This window comes from Xiphophorus couchianus, chromosome 21 (assembly GCF_001444195.1).
Source record: "Xiphophorus couchianus chromosome 21, X_couchianus-1.0, whole genome shotgun sequence".
NCBI classification, from domain to species: domain Eukaryota; kingdom Metazoa; phylum Chordata; class Actinopteri; order Cyprinodontiformes; family Poeciliidae; genus Xiphophorus; species Xiphophorus couchianus.
This window is the reverse complement of record NC_040248.1, coordinates 3,745,117-3,760,375: the sequence shown is the minus strand read 5'-3', so window position 1 is coordinate 3,760,375 and position 15,259 is coordinate 3,745,117. Positions and strand designations below refer to the sequence as shown.

Here is a 15,259-nt window from a genome sequence, read left to right as displayed (position 1 = left end):
ATTTAGTCTGCCGTCAGAGCTGACAAAATTACCACCCAGTTAGCAGCTTGAATTATGTTTCAGTGGCTAGCACTAATTAGTGCTTATTTGGCTTTTCTAATTACAGTTGGCAGTGATGCATTTAATGGAATGCTCTAGAAATGTGTATAATTTGCACTGTTGCACACGGGAATCAGCAAGTTTTTTTAATTATTTATATATATATATATATATATATATATATATATATATATATGCCAAATATCAGAATATTTAAATGTTGGCACTCTTGGTAATAGCATCAACCCTAAATGTACAATCAGCAGCAATAATCAGTTGCTTATAGAGCCATTTTTAGCAGCTGTTATCATTACTAATCCTCTTCTGTCTGACTTTATTAGTCACCCGCTTCATTAATGTTAAACTGTGGCCCACTCTTCTTTACAACAATGTTTGAATTTATGAGTAATGTGAGATATTTGTTTCTATGCAGCTATTTAGCAATCAAATTGACATCTGTACTTTGACTGGGCCAGTGCAGCAGCTTCAAACTTATCATTGTGCTGGAGATGTTTGTCTGTTTGGTACCATTGACCTGCTGGTGACCCAGTTTGGGTTAAGCTCCTGCTGACAGACAGATGGCTTCACATTTCACTCTCATTTATGCTCATATGTTTGGTGATGTGGTAATGTCTATCAACCATCTCTGCATCGGAACAATGGCCATGTTTCATTCAAGGTTTTTTTATGTGGATTTTGAAACATTAGAACATTAGTAATGGTTGAGGGAAGTGGCAAAATGTGGAATTTCTTGCTTGAGGTGGTTTTTGGCTTCTCCGAGAGCATTTGTGCAACAAGGAAAATGGAAACATATACATTAGAACTAATAAGTTCTGGTATAACTATCTTTCCCATCCAGTGGTGGGTCTGTGCATGAAAGTTGGAAAAATGTCAGGTTTTGTCAATGCTACAAAACTCCAGTAGGAGGAGGACCATCCAGTGAGTCACTCAAGGCTGGGATAGCAGTGGTGGAACCCAGGAGCTGCTTTAATGGATTATTTTCCATCTTTCACAGTTTATTTTTAAATATTGATTAGAAAAATCTCAAGGCCATCCACAATTTTGACAATTACAATTTAAATATTGGAGTACTTAGTGCAGACATTTTCAACTTTATGCATGTATAACATTGCAGAATTAACCAAATCAATCAAAAGTCATTTTAAACTGCGAACTAAAAGGGTCTCGCTGTCCGGGAGCCGGCGGCACGTTGAAGAGTTATGGACCCTTTGGAGCTGGTCTGGTGCAGGAGGAGGAGTGCATCCTCCCGTGTTTAGAGAGTCTATTGACTTCTGGTCGCTTCAACGTGAGAGATGTTCCCTGATTTCAAAACTTTGGTTGAAGTTACAGTGGTAATTCCAGGGTCCAGTGCGGATTCAGCCTGGAGAAAAGTATATTTTTTCATATTGTATATCTAAAATATTCAAAAATAAATGTCACCTGGGAAGCTAGAAAAACTGACGTCAATGCTACTTGACGCACTATTGGTTGGCATTGACATTCATTGTCCTTGACACAGATGTCTCTCCAGTAGTGGAAATAATGAGATGGTTTCATAATACATACTGAGGTACATTTGATTTTTGATCTACTAAAGTAGGCAGTTGAAGATGTTTTTATAGAGCCTCATGTATTTGTGAATTTTATCTAATCACACGTGGTCAGGGTCCCTAACCTCTGCGAAAACTGAAGGTTCACTGTAGTTTGGATTCTGGATATGCATCGTACTTGTTTTGTAAAATGCTTCAAAGTTACTTTGTTGTGCATTTGTCCTCTGAATATAAACTGGTTCCAATTAAAGTCTAAAGTTGCATCAATCTGCATTCAGATTCCATACAAATGTTTATTTTTTTTAAAATGTGTCTGGCACTTGTTCAGGGGAAAGTAAACAAAAGAAGAAAAAAAACGTGGAAATCCTTTCGGTGGACATGTGATGGCTGCATGGTCAGCGCACATGTGGGTGAAAAAAAAAAGCCTTCTGCAGCTGAATCCCTCTGCTTGACTTGCAGCCAGTGGGATCTTTGCTCCATGTGATTCTCTTGCCCCAAATTTCCCATCAATCTCCACCGCAGCTATCCTCTTTAGGCTGAGTGCCAAAAGATTTAAACATTCAAAATAATGAACTGTAATGGCATGTAAGGAGGACTGTGTGTAATATACACTCATGTTGCTTGGATCATTACAGCTGCGTGTGTGTCTGGCTGGAAAGCAGGTCAGAGGGTAATACTTTCTGCATACACAATTGTTAAAGTGTTGCTAAGCTTATGAGGCTGGGTCGACAGATGATTCAGTCACACATCCCTGAAGTATGAACTCCTCTGGCAATATCATCATCTGCCACAAAGTTTCTCTTACATCATACACATAAACTGAGACTCTTCAGCTAGCTCCCTCCCTGACTCTCAAATGCTCCAAGTATAGCTTTTCCAGTCTTCAGTAACTCTCTCTACTTTTTCCTCAACTGATCTTCTCCCTCCTTATAGAGGCTGCAGTCAGATACAGAAATTACTACTTCAATAGGTCTGGAGAGGCACTTCTGCCACTGAGTGGAGAGCAAATTTAATGTGTCACTCTTACCCCACACCATGTAGGTCACTGAATGGACCTGATGTTTATAAACTGCTTCCATTTACCGCGTCTCCTAAAGGGCCAGTATTATGTATTTTCCAGCCACATAGTGCCGTTCTATAGCACAATGAAGTAACTGTTACCTACAGTTGTAAAAATACAACATATTAAAAATGACTTTAAAGAATGTATTGTAATTTAACATCTTGAAATTGAGTCTCTATCTCTTTTTAAAACTCTTTCTGACATTCAGCCTTCTGGAAGTAATCACAACATCACTCCTATTAACTCTTTAACAACATTTCTGCCAGTATTTCATTGAGAAGTAGCTCAGATAATGAGCTCAGCAGATCCACCAGGTGTTTACTAATTGCTGCTGGCTAGTGTGAAGGAGCTGAGTGGAGGAGTCAGAGGGAAGGGCTGCTGCGTGAGGCGGAAGCTAAGAAGCATAGAAACTGCAGCTAAGAGGAGGAGCTGCGTCTCGAAGGCGGAGCTTGGTCCACCCAGGTGTTTTGCACAGTTGAATTGTTGCCATAAAGATTGAAGTATTTCTCAAACATGCATGAAAAAATCAAAGCAATGAGAAAATGACATTACAACATAATGTAAAGATAAAAAAGAGTCAATTTTACACAATGCTGCTTCTTCCAAGCTCAGGAGGTGGAAGTAGCTCTGTTATTAGTTCTGATTTATTATTTATATAGATTAATATTTTTTCTAATAATTACCTGTTTGGACAAATATTCCTTCTGTGCAGCTTGAAAGATTTGTGCTGCTCTTGTTTAACTTGTTTAATGTGACATATTTTATATATTCAGTAACTGTTTTAAATTTAGAGAATGGAGTTAGCAATATATTCAGTTAGAAGACTAACTTTAGAGATAATCTAAATATACATCTCTGTCTCTCTGTGTTTGTATCTATTTGATATTGTGAGGCTAACTGTTGGGCTAAGCCACTATAATCTATTATTTGTGATTAAAATCATAGAGTAATGCATTTGTCTCCACTCTAGCAGCAAATCATTAATAAATATTGAACAGTGGTGTGATGAAATTATAGATAAAAACAATAAAGTATAAGTGATAACAAGTATAAGTGACATAACAAGTATAAGTATAAGTGACATAACAACAGCAATTTTAACTTGAATTTTGAACTTCTTACTTTTCAAGGTTGAATCCCGAATTAGAATCCCTGAAAGGAAACATTCAGCATTTCTGAATGGATAATCTGTCAAAATATTATGAGCAGCTAAGAACTTACATCAAGTAGATATTTCTCCTCAATGTCTTTATATAGCATAAATCAAGTTTATTAGCTCCTAAGTGCTGAAGCTATTGGTTCATCATATATGATAAGCATCATCATATGTATGCAAAATTATGAGGGCTTGTTTTGGGTTTTTTAGATGGTAATATGTATTTTTACTACATCAATACACTAATATTTACTTTTTTTTATCCATTTACAGCTGCAGGATGTAGATTGTATGAAAATGTTTGTTAAAACTGTCACTATGTTGTGATGGTAAAATAGTCAGATAAAATGTGTAAACATCAAACTCATCTGCCTTCTCCCTGTACTAACTCAGAGGTAGAAGCAGGGTTTTCTCATGTACACGATGATCACCTCCTCCTCCTTGCTCTCTGCTACGCCACAGCTTCCTTCCAATAGCAACGCTGTCAAGAATGCTAAGGCTAGTGAGGTGTGCATTTCTGGAGTTAGCATAGCCAAAAATGATGGCCGATAAACAGTTTTCATGTAACTGTAAGTGTTTCTCCACCATTAGCACATTGAACAACGCATACATAAGCATGATTGACAGCAGTAAGACCCACCTCCTGTCTCTGATTGGTGGTTTTTGACCAGGACCAGAATGTAATCTAAAGAGTGCAATAGTAGCACTGAGAGGTGCTTATTTTTATTTTTTAACAAATAATCTCTCATACTATACTGTCACAATATGACCGTTTTAACAAATATGTAAAAACATATTTTTTAAGTTACTGCAGCTTTAAGAAAACTTTAAAAAATGCTGAAATATCTACATATATATTCTATTTTTTCTCTCTCTGACTTGGAAATTAAAAATGTCAACTTCTCAGAGTATGTGGAACGTAGATATACTCCTGAGTAGGTGCAACGGTCCTCATCTTTTGTTATTGTTAGCGTCAAGGATAACTCTGTGTCCCTGACGGTGCATTTCTGGCACCTTATCTAAAGTCTGTTGGCACTTGATTCAGACAGCCAGTTTTGAACTTAACATGCTATCGCTACAATTATTATGAGCTAAAATCCTCTTTGTTAAGACTGTCCCAACAAAGATCGGAGCATCTCCAAATGCTGGTCATATGTGGAAGAATCAGTCAATTATTTTGAAGCAGTGCAGTGGTCCAGGATTAAGGACTTAGAAGTGCAACAGACATCAGCCTCTGCCTCTCTCCCTGCTTTAGCCTCAGAGACTTGCACAAACAGCACGGCTTGTCAAGGCTGATTGCAGTGGCACTGGGGCAGATAAGTCAGTCTTACTATTATCCTGTGTAAGCCAGGACTGCCAAATTACAACTTTAGCTGTAAACCCCCACAGAGTTTGCTTACGAATGTCCTAAGCCACAGCAGTGAATAAGAAATCCTGCTAAAAAGAGTGATAGCCAAGGTTTTAGAGGGGACCAAAACAAGTGGGTCTGATGGGATGCATTTTGTTCAGGCTGCTGCAGTCTCTTCTACCTTTTTATTGCTTTTGGCACTCTTCCCCGGCTCATGAGTATGATGTTCTTACAGCTTTGCAAGTACCATAATTTAAAGTTATTTCCACCATACCATCGATTCTCTCTCGGCTTTGATGCCGTGTGCGTCTGGATACAGTGGCATAGAAAGGTTGTGGCACAGGAGCATTAGCATGTATGGATTTCTTTGTCTCGTCCGTAGACGCAGGGACAATTTCTCCACAGAAGATTTAAAAGATAACAGTAGTGAAGCTTCTTGGGGTAAATTAAATGGGGCAACTTGAAGCAGTAACCTTTAGGATACATTGGTAGGCTGTACAACAGTGCCTTGCAGAACTATTTAATCACATTACAGCTGGAAAACCTTAAAGGTGACCTGTTGTACTTTCTTGAACAGATCAGGAAAGGTCTATGGACTATAAAAAACATGTACATTACATTTTTGCACAAACTCAATCTTGGATAACAAGATTTCAGTCTGCTCAGTTCTGGCTATCCTGAGCTCCTTTCAGAATGAGCTGATTTTGGGCGTCTTGTCACTTTAAATCCAAATAACCTGCTGGTGGCCACGCCCCCAACTCATCATTTACACTCGCATATGAAAATAACTCCGAACAGATGTATAACTATACAACCGTATTTGAAAAGCATTAACAGAGGGTCCTGCGCAACCAACAAGGACGCAACAACTTGTTTCTGGATGGTAAGTCAACAACAAAACACTTGTTTCTTCCAGCAGCCATTGTACAGCGCATACAGTGGTAAAACCAGCTGGCCAAACGTCCTTCAGCTCCACTTGGGTTCCTAGGTCCCAATTGTGACTTAACAACTGGGAGGTTTATGAAACTGCTTATTTACCAGACACCAAAAAGCAATTGAGCTTTTTTTTAGAAGCAGCAGAAACCCAAATGGAAGTATAAAAATGTGTAAATTGTGAATTTTGCATCATAGGTTCTCATTAACGTATTTTAGTGGAATTTTATTTGATAGACCAACTTAAAATAATGTATATCTGTGAAGTGAAAATTAACTGGGCTTTTTCTAACATTTTTAAAAATAAAAGTTTAAAATTCATGATGAGCAATTGTCTCCAGGCCCCAGGAGTTCATACTTTATGGATCCATCTTTTACTCCAATTACAGCTGAAAGTCTTTTGGAGTTTGTCTCATCCAGTTGTTCGCCTCTGGAAGATGACATTTTTCCAAACTAGTTCAAGCTCAGTCAGATTAAATGGAAAGCGAATCCCGATTGCCCAGTCCAACCGGGCCTTGGAGTGGACCATTCTAGCACATAATTATATTTTGATCTGAACTTCTCCCTTATTAGGCCCATGGCAAACTTTAAATGGGATTTTTTAAAATGTTTTTTCTCCCACCAGTAGCATTATGTTTAAATTTTTCCATCAAGGTCAACTTTGTAGAGTCCATAAGAAATGCCTGGTAATTTTAACGCCTCAGTTGAGGATCTCTGAGCCCTCTCTGCTGCTACTTTAATTAAAAGACTCTTGGCACAGATTGTCAGTTTAAATAGATGTCCATAACTTGGTAGATTTACAGTTGTTCAAGGTAACTAGCTGTAAATCCAATTTATCCAGACAAGAATGAATATTCTTTTCATGGTTCATCGCATTAACACTGAAATAAATTTACAGCTGCAGCAGGATCTGGTTCCCCTTCATTCATCGTATTCTGACTTTTTATATGCAGAAGTCAAATTATTCACTAGTTACCATGTCCATTAGGTCTTCAGAGTGTATGCAGCTTTTTCTATATTTTACTTTTTACACAATTCCTAATTTTCTGTGGATTCTTTTCTTAACTTTTCTTTCTTGAGGCCAAATTTCTCAAATAGCTGCTACTTTTCATATATTTTGAAGTTTTAATAATTAGAAAATAAAAAAAGACTATGCTGTAATCACAATCCTCTTTTTAAAGCACTAAGGGTTATACAAGTTCAGAAAACCTTTTTTCTTTTCCCCCACATCTAAAGCTGCAAACATGAGGATAGGCTCAACAAAATTAGTTTGCTGTGACTGTGTATGAGTTTTCAGTTTATATTGAACAAGACTTGAAAGTAATAGTTAAATAATGCACAGAAGCAGCTTGTTGCATTTGTTTAATGTGTAAGGTTGCAATGTTTTTTCTTCTGAACATTACAGATTAAATCTTTCATTCACTCCAAACAGAGTGCCTTTAAATGGCACAATTTTGAGCTCTTCTTACTTATTGTTCATCATATCAAAACCAGCAATTTTTAGGTTAAAGTTCTGTAAAGTGACCTCCAATCGCAAACAATTTTATTTAAATGTGGTCATGCACAACACCTTAACTAACCTTTACAACATTTCACATCCTGGTTTGAACTTCCCTGCAGCTTTTGCTCTGACCTGACTGCTGTCTTTTTGTCTTCTTGGTGCCGTTTGTTCTCAAACAGACCTCTGAGGGTCAGTTCAGTTCAAAATTTTTCCCAGAGGGGCAATTAAAAGGTCCAAAAGTCAAACTTAGAAGAAAACTGTCCACTTTTAAACTACGAATCAAATGTGGAAAAAGTTCAAGTCTTTAGAAGAGTTTACCACGGTGCTGTGTAGGGGTGGACATTTATCGCATCTTTTATTATTTATCATGTAGAACTTTGATTTTTGTTGTCACAATAAATTCCAATTAATGAAGTTTAAAACCCCCCAAAACTGTCCGTATTGTCAGGATTGTAAGTTTTATTATTTGTTTCCACTGTTTGTTCAATGAGAGCGTCAATAAAATGGATTGTGTGCAGTTTAGCGATACAAATCAGACTTTTTTATGTGGCTGGTGTCTTAAGGTAGCGTATTACAATTGGTATGGATTTCTGTTTCAACCCTTCACAGCCATAAAGTTACCAAAAGAATAGTTTAGTTTATCACAATAGTACCACAAAATATCTTGAAAACTTAAAGTTTTCAAGATATTTTGAAATCTCCCACCCCTACTTAAAAGCACAATTTCTATGTTTATTTAGCATCAAAATCTATGTATTTAGACCATTTCTAATGTTTCTCACCTGATAGTTTCTCTATCATTAGTGTTTTCCTTTTTTACCCTCCTTTATCCCATTATATCTCCTAACATTCCTTTGCTCCCTCCATTTACCCCTTGATTCAATTGCTCCCCAACTCCTTACTGCTTGATTTATGACTTCTCCTGTACCATAAATTACTGCTGCAAAAAGACTTTTTTTTTCTTTCCTTACCTTGCCCACGTACTGTGGGTCTGAGCCCATGTACTCCTCCAGAACAAAGAACTGGTTCCACACCCAGCCCCTCTTGACGCGCTGAAACCCAGCCGCCCCATTCCTCGTCGAGCCCACCGAGCTCCTGGCGCGCTCTCGCCCGCTCCTGCTCCGTCCCAGTGGAGATGAAGGTTTGTGTGAGGAAAAGCCAGAACCCTCGTTGACAAGAATCCACAGGAACAGCAGCAGGCAGTTCCTTGTAAGCATTGGCGATTTGTGAGGTTCAGGTCCTCGAGTTGAAGTCCTTGTTGAGAACTGAGTTACGGGGGGGAAACGGCTGCTGGCGATGAGTTGTGAATGAGTGAGGCGTGGAGTCGCGGCGTGCTTCAGGTCTGCAGTCAGTGACTTCTTGATCTCATTACCTGAAAGAAAGAAAATTTGTTTTAAAATGGTTAATTTTGTACCTGACTGCAGACTAATAACACCTTATTAAAATAAAGAATAAGGGTTGCCTCACCTCACACTCAGTCATAACATGCGGTGCTAATAGCTTCCTTTTCACAAACACCAATTGGTAATGGTTTCTTTTCATAAATACCAATATCTTGGTGGCACTTAGCAGCCTATATTCTTTTCCCCCACTGCTCACCTGCATTAGTTTTTAACTGCTCAATGATAAATTATAGTGCTTTCACTCTCAAGCATAAAAGTAAGTGCTGTAATTATGTGCCCTGTGATAGATTACTTCTACGCCAGGCAGTTCTCATGGATACATGCTCTAATTAGCAAGAAAACTTGTCTCTGTGGGGAAAAACGGTGCCTTTATTTTCCCTGTCAATTACCGGCCACCACACACCGAGCCGCAGACCTGTCAATGTTGCAGCAATTCCTCACCCATAGAACGGCTAAAAGTCAGCATTTTCAATGACATTTTAATGAGAGGGTTCTGATGCATGTCATGATTTCCTCTACTTAAGCTTGTCTTGGTATATTTCATCTAAAAACTGCAGGTAAAGAAGAAAACGTTTTTCATAAGCAGAATAAAACATAAAAAACAGAAGAAGACAAAGAATGATGCACAACAGGGTGCATGTATCAAAATGACATGAGCACTGACTGAAATGTCACTGCATAGGAGCATGCTCACAGGGATCTCTAAGATATGTTGCTTTTCCTGAGAAGTCGCCCTTTTAAGGGGCGCAGCTTGACAATAAAGGGCAACTGCAGATTGACTGTGCATGGCATTTTCACATGCATGTTGGAATCTGTGTACATCACACAAAAATAAATAAAAAGCAAAAAGTTTTTCAAAGTATGGCCAGGAGAAAGCTTTGAACTATCTCGATTGATATGAGAGTTTAATTGCATAATATCTAAATATTAATAGATATTTGAATTTTGACTATCAATCTGAAAAAACTATATTTTAAACAAACCCTTTGTTGTATTTTTTGTGATTGTTTTCTGTGGGTGCATTTGGTTGTGGTGTACCTCAAGGATGAGTCATTTACCCTCTTTTGTTGTTTGTCTTGGTTCCTTTACGAAGAACAATAGTGTTCATTTCTATGCAGATGACACCAAACTGTATGTTTAAAAAAAAAACCTACACATTTTCAAATCAGTTACTTCGAGAGTATGTCCCTGTACACTTCAATAATTTTCTAAAAAATCTGACAGCTGTTTGATTTTTGGCAGCTGGAGATCAGATCATCTTCATTACATCATTAGTCACTAAATCCTTGTTTTGTCTTGTAACACGCTTTGAAACTTTTTTAATATCAAGGAAACAGTCAGTTCAAAGTGCTTCACATGATAACGTAAAACAAACAAAACATTGCAGTGGCATAATAAATGAAAGTAATGAAAAGTTTAAATACAGATTAAAATAAATGACGTTCCAATTATTAATTAAAGGCAACTCTCAGTAAATGGTGTGTTAGCAGTGATTTAAAGGAAGTCAGTGCTTCAGCATTTTTGCAGTTTGTTCCCGATTAGAGGAAGCTGAAGTTGGTTTCATATGTTTGGTACTTTTCTTGTTGGAAAAGGAGTAGAAAGAAGTGAATACTTATTTAATGTGATTCCTTATTTCAATTTAACAAAATATATTGCGTAAAACCATGTTATAATATTCATGTGTCTGTTCATTATACTGTGCAAAAGAGCCAGCAAATAAATTGTACTACATGGACAAAATTGTTACAAACCAATTCATAACAAAAAATGAAAATCTATTGCTATTATTAGTAGTAATAATAATAATAATAATAATGACAATTGTAAATAACGCCTACAAATTCTTCTTAATCTATGTTGTATAACAATAAGTTAAATTTAATAAAGTATGTATTGGAGTGACTTTTTCTATGGAGAAAAATAACTGCTGCACTATCAGTGTGGTTTTAACAGTTGGTTTTCCGACTGTTAAAGCCTCGTTTCCAATTGTTTACTACATTGTCAACACCAAAGCGTTTGTTCTAGAAACAAGTGATTGGAACAGCGGTGGGAAGAAAGAAGCAAACGATCCACCTCTCCACATAAAGCTCTTCGAATCTGTACAATAATGGAAGAAAGCGTCTCTCTAATTTCATAAATGGAGCCCTCATTGACATCATTGTCTTTGATTAATTATACAGACTTGGAACACCGGCTTCAGAGGTAGATTACTCCTCCAAGGTTATCTTGTGCAACCAGATCCATTTATTCGCTGTCACCACACTCCCTTTAAAGAGCAGAAACTGATCTGCAAAGTTCCCCAACATGAAATTGGCAGGAACCGCCTTGACACGGGTCAGACACGCCTCTGCCGCAGGTCAGTCCTCATTTAGCTCCAACATAATGGAAAATGACTGTTCCCATAATTCCTGCAAAATCACGCTTCTGCCACTGTTCGGTCCTGAGAGAGGGCCCCATGCATATTTTATGAGATGAGCTCATTAGCATATGTCGGGCTTTCGGGTGCGAGCCTTGACCTGTGTGTCTGCTTCACGTAGCACGACGAGCGCAGCAGGCTGACGGGGGCCCTAGCACATCACCTTCAATAATCAAAGAACATATGGCTGGCCGATCTGCCGGTGCAGATTACCACCCACGAGAAACTCCCACAGAAAGTTATTAGTTGTCAAGGCAGCCATAAACATGACAAACAAATCAGCAGGCATTGACTTTTGCAGCGGAGGGGAAGGAATGAGTCATGAGGATCAAGTTTTTGTTTTGCATACACTTTTATATCCTAACCTTTTATTTCCCCCTCTGCTTTAATAGCTCCATTGTTTTGCACTGGCGTTATTATTATTATTCAGGGACATGGGCAAAGGTGTCGATGTTTTAACAGGGTTATGAACTGACCTAGTCGTGAGTCGGAGACGAATTTTAAATGGTGTCTGAAAACATGCCTTAGAATAGTGCAGCTTTTCTCCTATAGAGCGTCAGAATTAATATGGAAATTAACTTCACACTGATTTATGAGGAATTTACATTTTAAATTAGTTAATCCATTGTACAGCTCTAGACTGCGACTTTCTTTTAATATATGCTTCATGTTTTCTGGTTTTAATGTGCTTATATAGCACAATAAAATGCATGCAAACACAATAAGAAACAACATAAAGCAGAGAGGGAAATAGAAAGTTCAAGTTATATAAAACCTTATGTAAATAAACAGAAACTATTGGCAAGAATATAAAATACATGGAGATCATGGTAAAGAATATTTACTGAAGACAAAAAATAATCCTAAACCAGAGAAAAGTGTTGGATGGTTCTAGAATTTGTCCTTCATTTGGATTCAATAAAGGACAAATTAAAGTAAAAGAAATATATTTTTAAATTATAAGATTATAATAAAATGTCAGATTGTGAATAAAAATAATCTCTGAGAATGTTGTGGAAACCAGCTGGTTTATGTCAAATGAATCCGATGTTTAGTGTGTGTTTTTGGAGTGTATTTTTTTTCTATTCGGGATAAAATGTACATTATTATTTTAAGAAATAAATGAAGTTTAAACCCTGAACTGAATTTCTTTAGTGAATTTGAACGAATGAATGAACATTTCCACCTCTAAAGAAAATATTAATTATTTAATGTTTAAAAATCCATCTAAACCATTAACATCAGAGTTCATGACAATTATTTTTATGTTGTATGCTTATTTTTTATTTAAATTTATTTTTCTGGTCTTTGTTTTCGCCTCCTGATATTTGCCAATCTTCAGTTGGCACTGCTCTAGTTTTCCTATTCCACCACCTGCTGCACGTTCTCATCTCATTCAGTTCGCCTGCTTCCCTCACCGGGTCTCTTCCTGTTGTGCAGAGGAACAGTAATGGTGTAGGGCTATTTTGTTTCTGAAATAAACTCATATGTTGTTGGGTTTTTTTTTTTAAGTAATATTATTTTTCCAGCATCTTTTGTGCTGTGTATGCGCATCTCAGAGTGTTGTAAAACAGAGGTAAAGTAGGAGATTTCCAACAGAAATAAGCCATTGCACCACTTACTGTACTCATCATGTAATAATGTTTTGAAAGTAAATATTTTATTATTCTTTAGCTTTGGTATAATTTCTTCTTTAAAAACCTACACACCAACATAACTGTTAAGACTTATGCAGTGTTAAAACTCAAGATCACTTGAAAACACAAGTTTTGAAATAATTTCATTTTTAACTATACTTAAAATACAGCTAAGAAAATGTACCAAAACAAATATTAATGTGAAAAACTAATAACTAACTCATCAACTAACTGAATTATTGCAAAGTAAGAACTTTTATCATAACTCTTTATCTTTTATCAAGTTCTCTTCAGGTGTACAAAGATCTTTGCACTATAAAATAGATCAAGAATACTTGATAAAAGTCCTTACTTTACAATAATTTAATATTTTTGAAAAATAACTAGTTCATCTAGAAGATTATTTCACTTAACCCCCCCCCCATGTAATGACTGGATTTTTCATCACTGTTAAGGAATTAACTTTACCCAATCTCCTATATCTTGCTGAAAAGTTTAGTCTTATTTCAAGTTGTGTTAAGATGTTTGCACTCGAAACGAGACCAGAAATACTTGGTAAGAGTTTGTTTTTGCAGTGTAGGTTGGAGAAATACTGGCGGCAACACTGAAGCCGGTTCACTAATGAGCAATTATCAGGGAGACTAACAATAGACCAGTCCTAAAACATAATTCTCAGCATTTATTTCCACAGAATAAATCACTTAGCACTGAAAGATTTTATGATCGTGACAAAAATGGCGACGTGAGCCGAAGCCTCTGCAGTGAGGTCTGTTAATCGGGTAAATATCAGCCGACGCCGTCTCCACACAGCTCAGACAGGGGGAGACGGTAATAACACTCAAACCCCTGAGGAAGCAAGTGGGAAGAAAAATAAGTGTAGGTGGGGAAAAAACAAAGTAATGAAAATGGGAATATCATCACAGCTGGCCAGTTGAGCAGAATTATCAGATCACAGCTCGTGTAGGTTAAAGCAGAACCAAAGCCTCAAACAGGGAAAGAAATGGCTCTAATTTTTCAGATATGTGCTCATTGGTAACAATATTTGCATTTTTATGTACACAATGTAAAGTGTAGATGTTATACAAAAGGACCCGTTCCACTTAAGCTTTTTCACATTTTTGCTACATTAGAATAACAAACTTGAATACTTTTTTTTTTTTGTATTAGACTAACAGATTGGAGTGAATTAATGTAAAGTTAATGGAAGAAGATACAGGTTTATCTTACGCTAAGAATACAAACACAGCCAAGGACTCCTTATGAAACTTATTATTGGGTCATATTTTAATTCAATAGAAGATAATCTGCATTTATATAATTTGCGTTTTTCTTAAGTGTGGCACTGATTCCTGATCAGGCAGACGTGTGAAGTCAGGTCTGCCTGATCCAGAACGCTGCTGCTGGCGTTCTGACTAAAACCAGGAAGATGGAGCACATGAGCCCACTTCTAAAGTCCTTCCACTGGAGCTCAGAGAATAGACTTTAAAATGCCGTTGTTAGTTTCTAAATTACTGAATAGCTTGGCACCAAAGCCAGACCTCTCAAGTATTCAGCTTCTGGTCCACTCTGCATCCCCAGAACCAAACATGGAGAAACGAACTGGAGCAAACTTGTTATACATGTTTTACTTTGAACTGCCTTGTTCTTGAAATGTGCTATTTAGTAAACTTGAATTGATTTATCTCAAAATCAATGCCCCCATTGTCCCACAGTTTAACATTTTTTGGCTGCATAAGAAAACTAATTAATAAGTTTGCTGACAGTTTGTCTCTTTAAGGCAAACAAATCAATTTAGCACTTGTCCAAAACCATCTGTGTTCTTCTAAGTTTGGGAATTACTTTGTGGTCTGGCTACCAGCCCAGATCCACCCGGGAGGAAAACTAATAAAACAAGTTTCGGTCATAAATATTATGATCTAAACAAGATTAAGTACTACTTTTTAACCATAATTTCTAACCGTTTTGTAAAAATACTTTTTTTTAAAATTGTCAATCCATTGGATCATTTGAACAGCAGGCCGACACATTCCTTTAATGGTGACGAATGAAAACAAGTCCTGGTCCCAAGACTATTTGTGTGATAAATGCTCTTTGATGCTTCTTATAGTGCAACGTCTGCAAAACAAGGAAGTCTGTACAAGACGGAACACTTTGCAGGGGTGCTTTAGTAGTTTTTAAAGGAAACAGAATTGGAAGTACAGTTTTAAGTTACT

The 15,259-nt window shown here is 37.1% G+C and overlaps 1 protein-coding gene across 1 annotated transcript in view; it reads right to left on the bottom strand.

Moving 5' to 3' along the window:
* The window catches only part of LOC114137133 (cadherin-12-like), a 168,128-nt gene that overhangs the window by 101,626 nt on the left and 51,243 nt on the right, over positions 1 to 15,259 (bottom strand). Inside the window, exon 2 of the mRNA XM_028005688.1 lies at positions 8,562 to 8,962. Within this exon, the coding sequence (XP_027861489.1) occupies positions 8,562 to 8,807 (246 nt within the window). The 5' untranslated portion in view covers positions 8,808 to 8,962. The remainder of the gene's footprint in view (positions 1 to 8,561; positions 8,963 to 15,259) is intronic.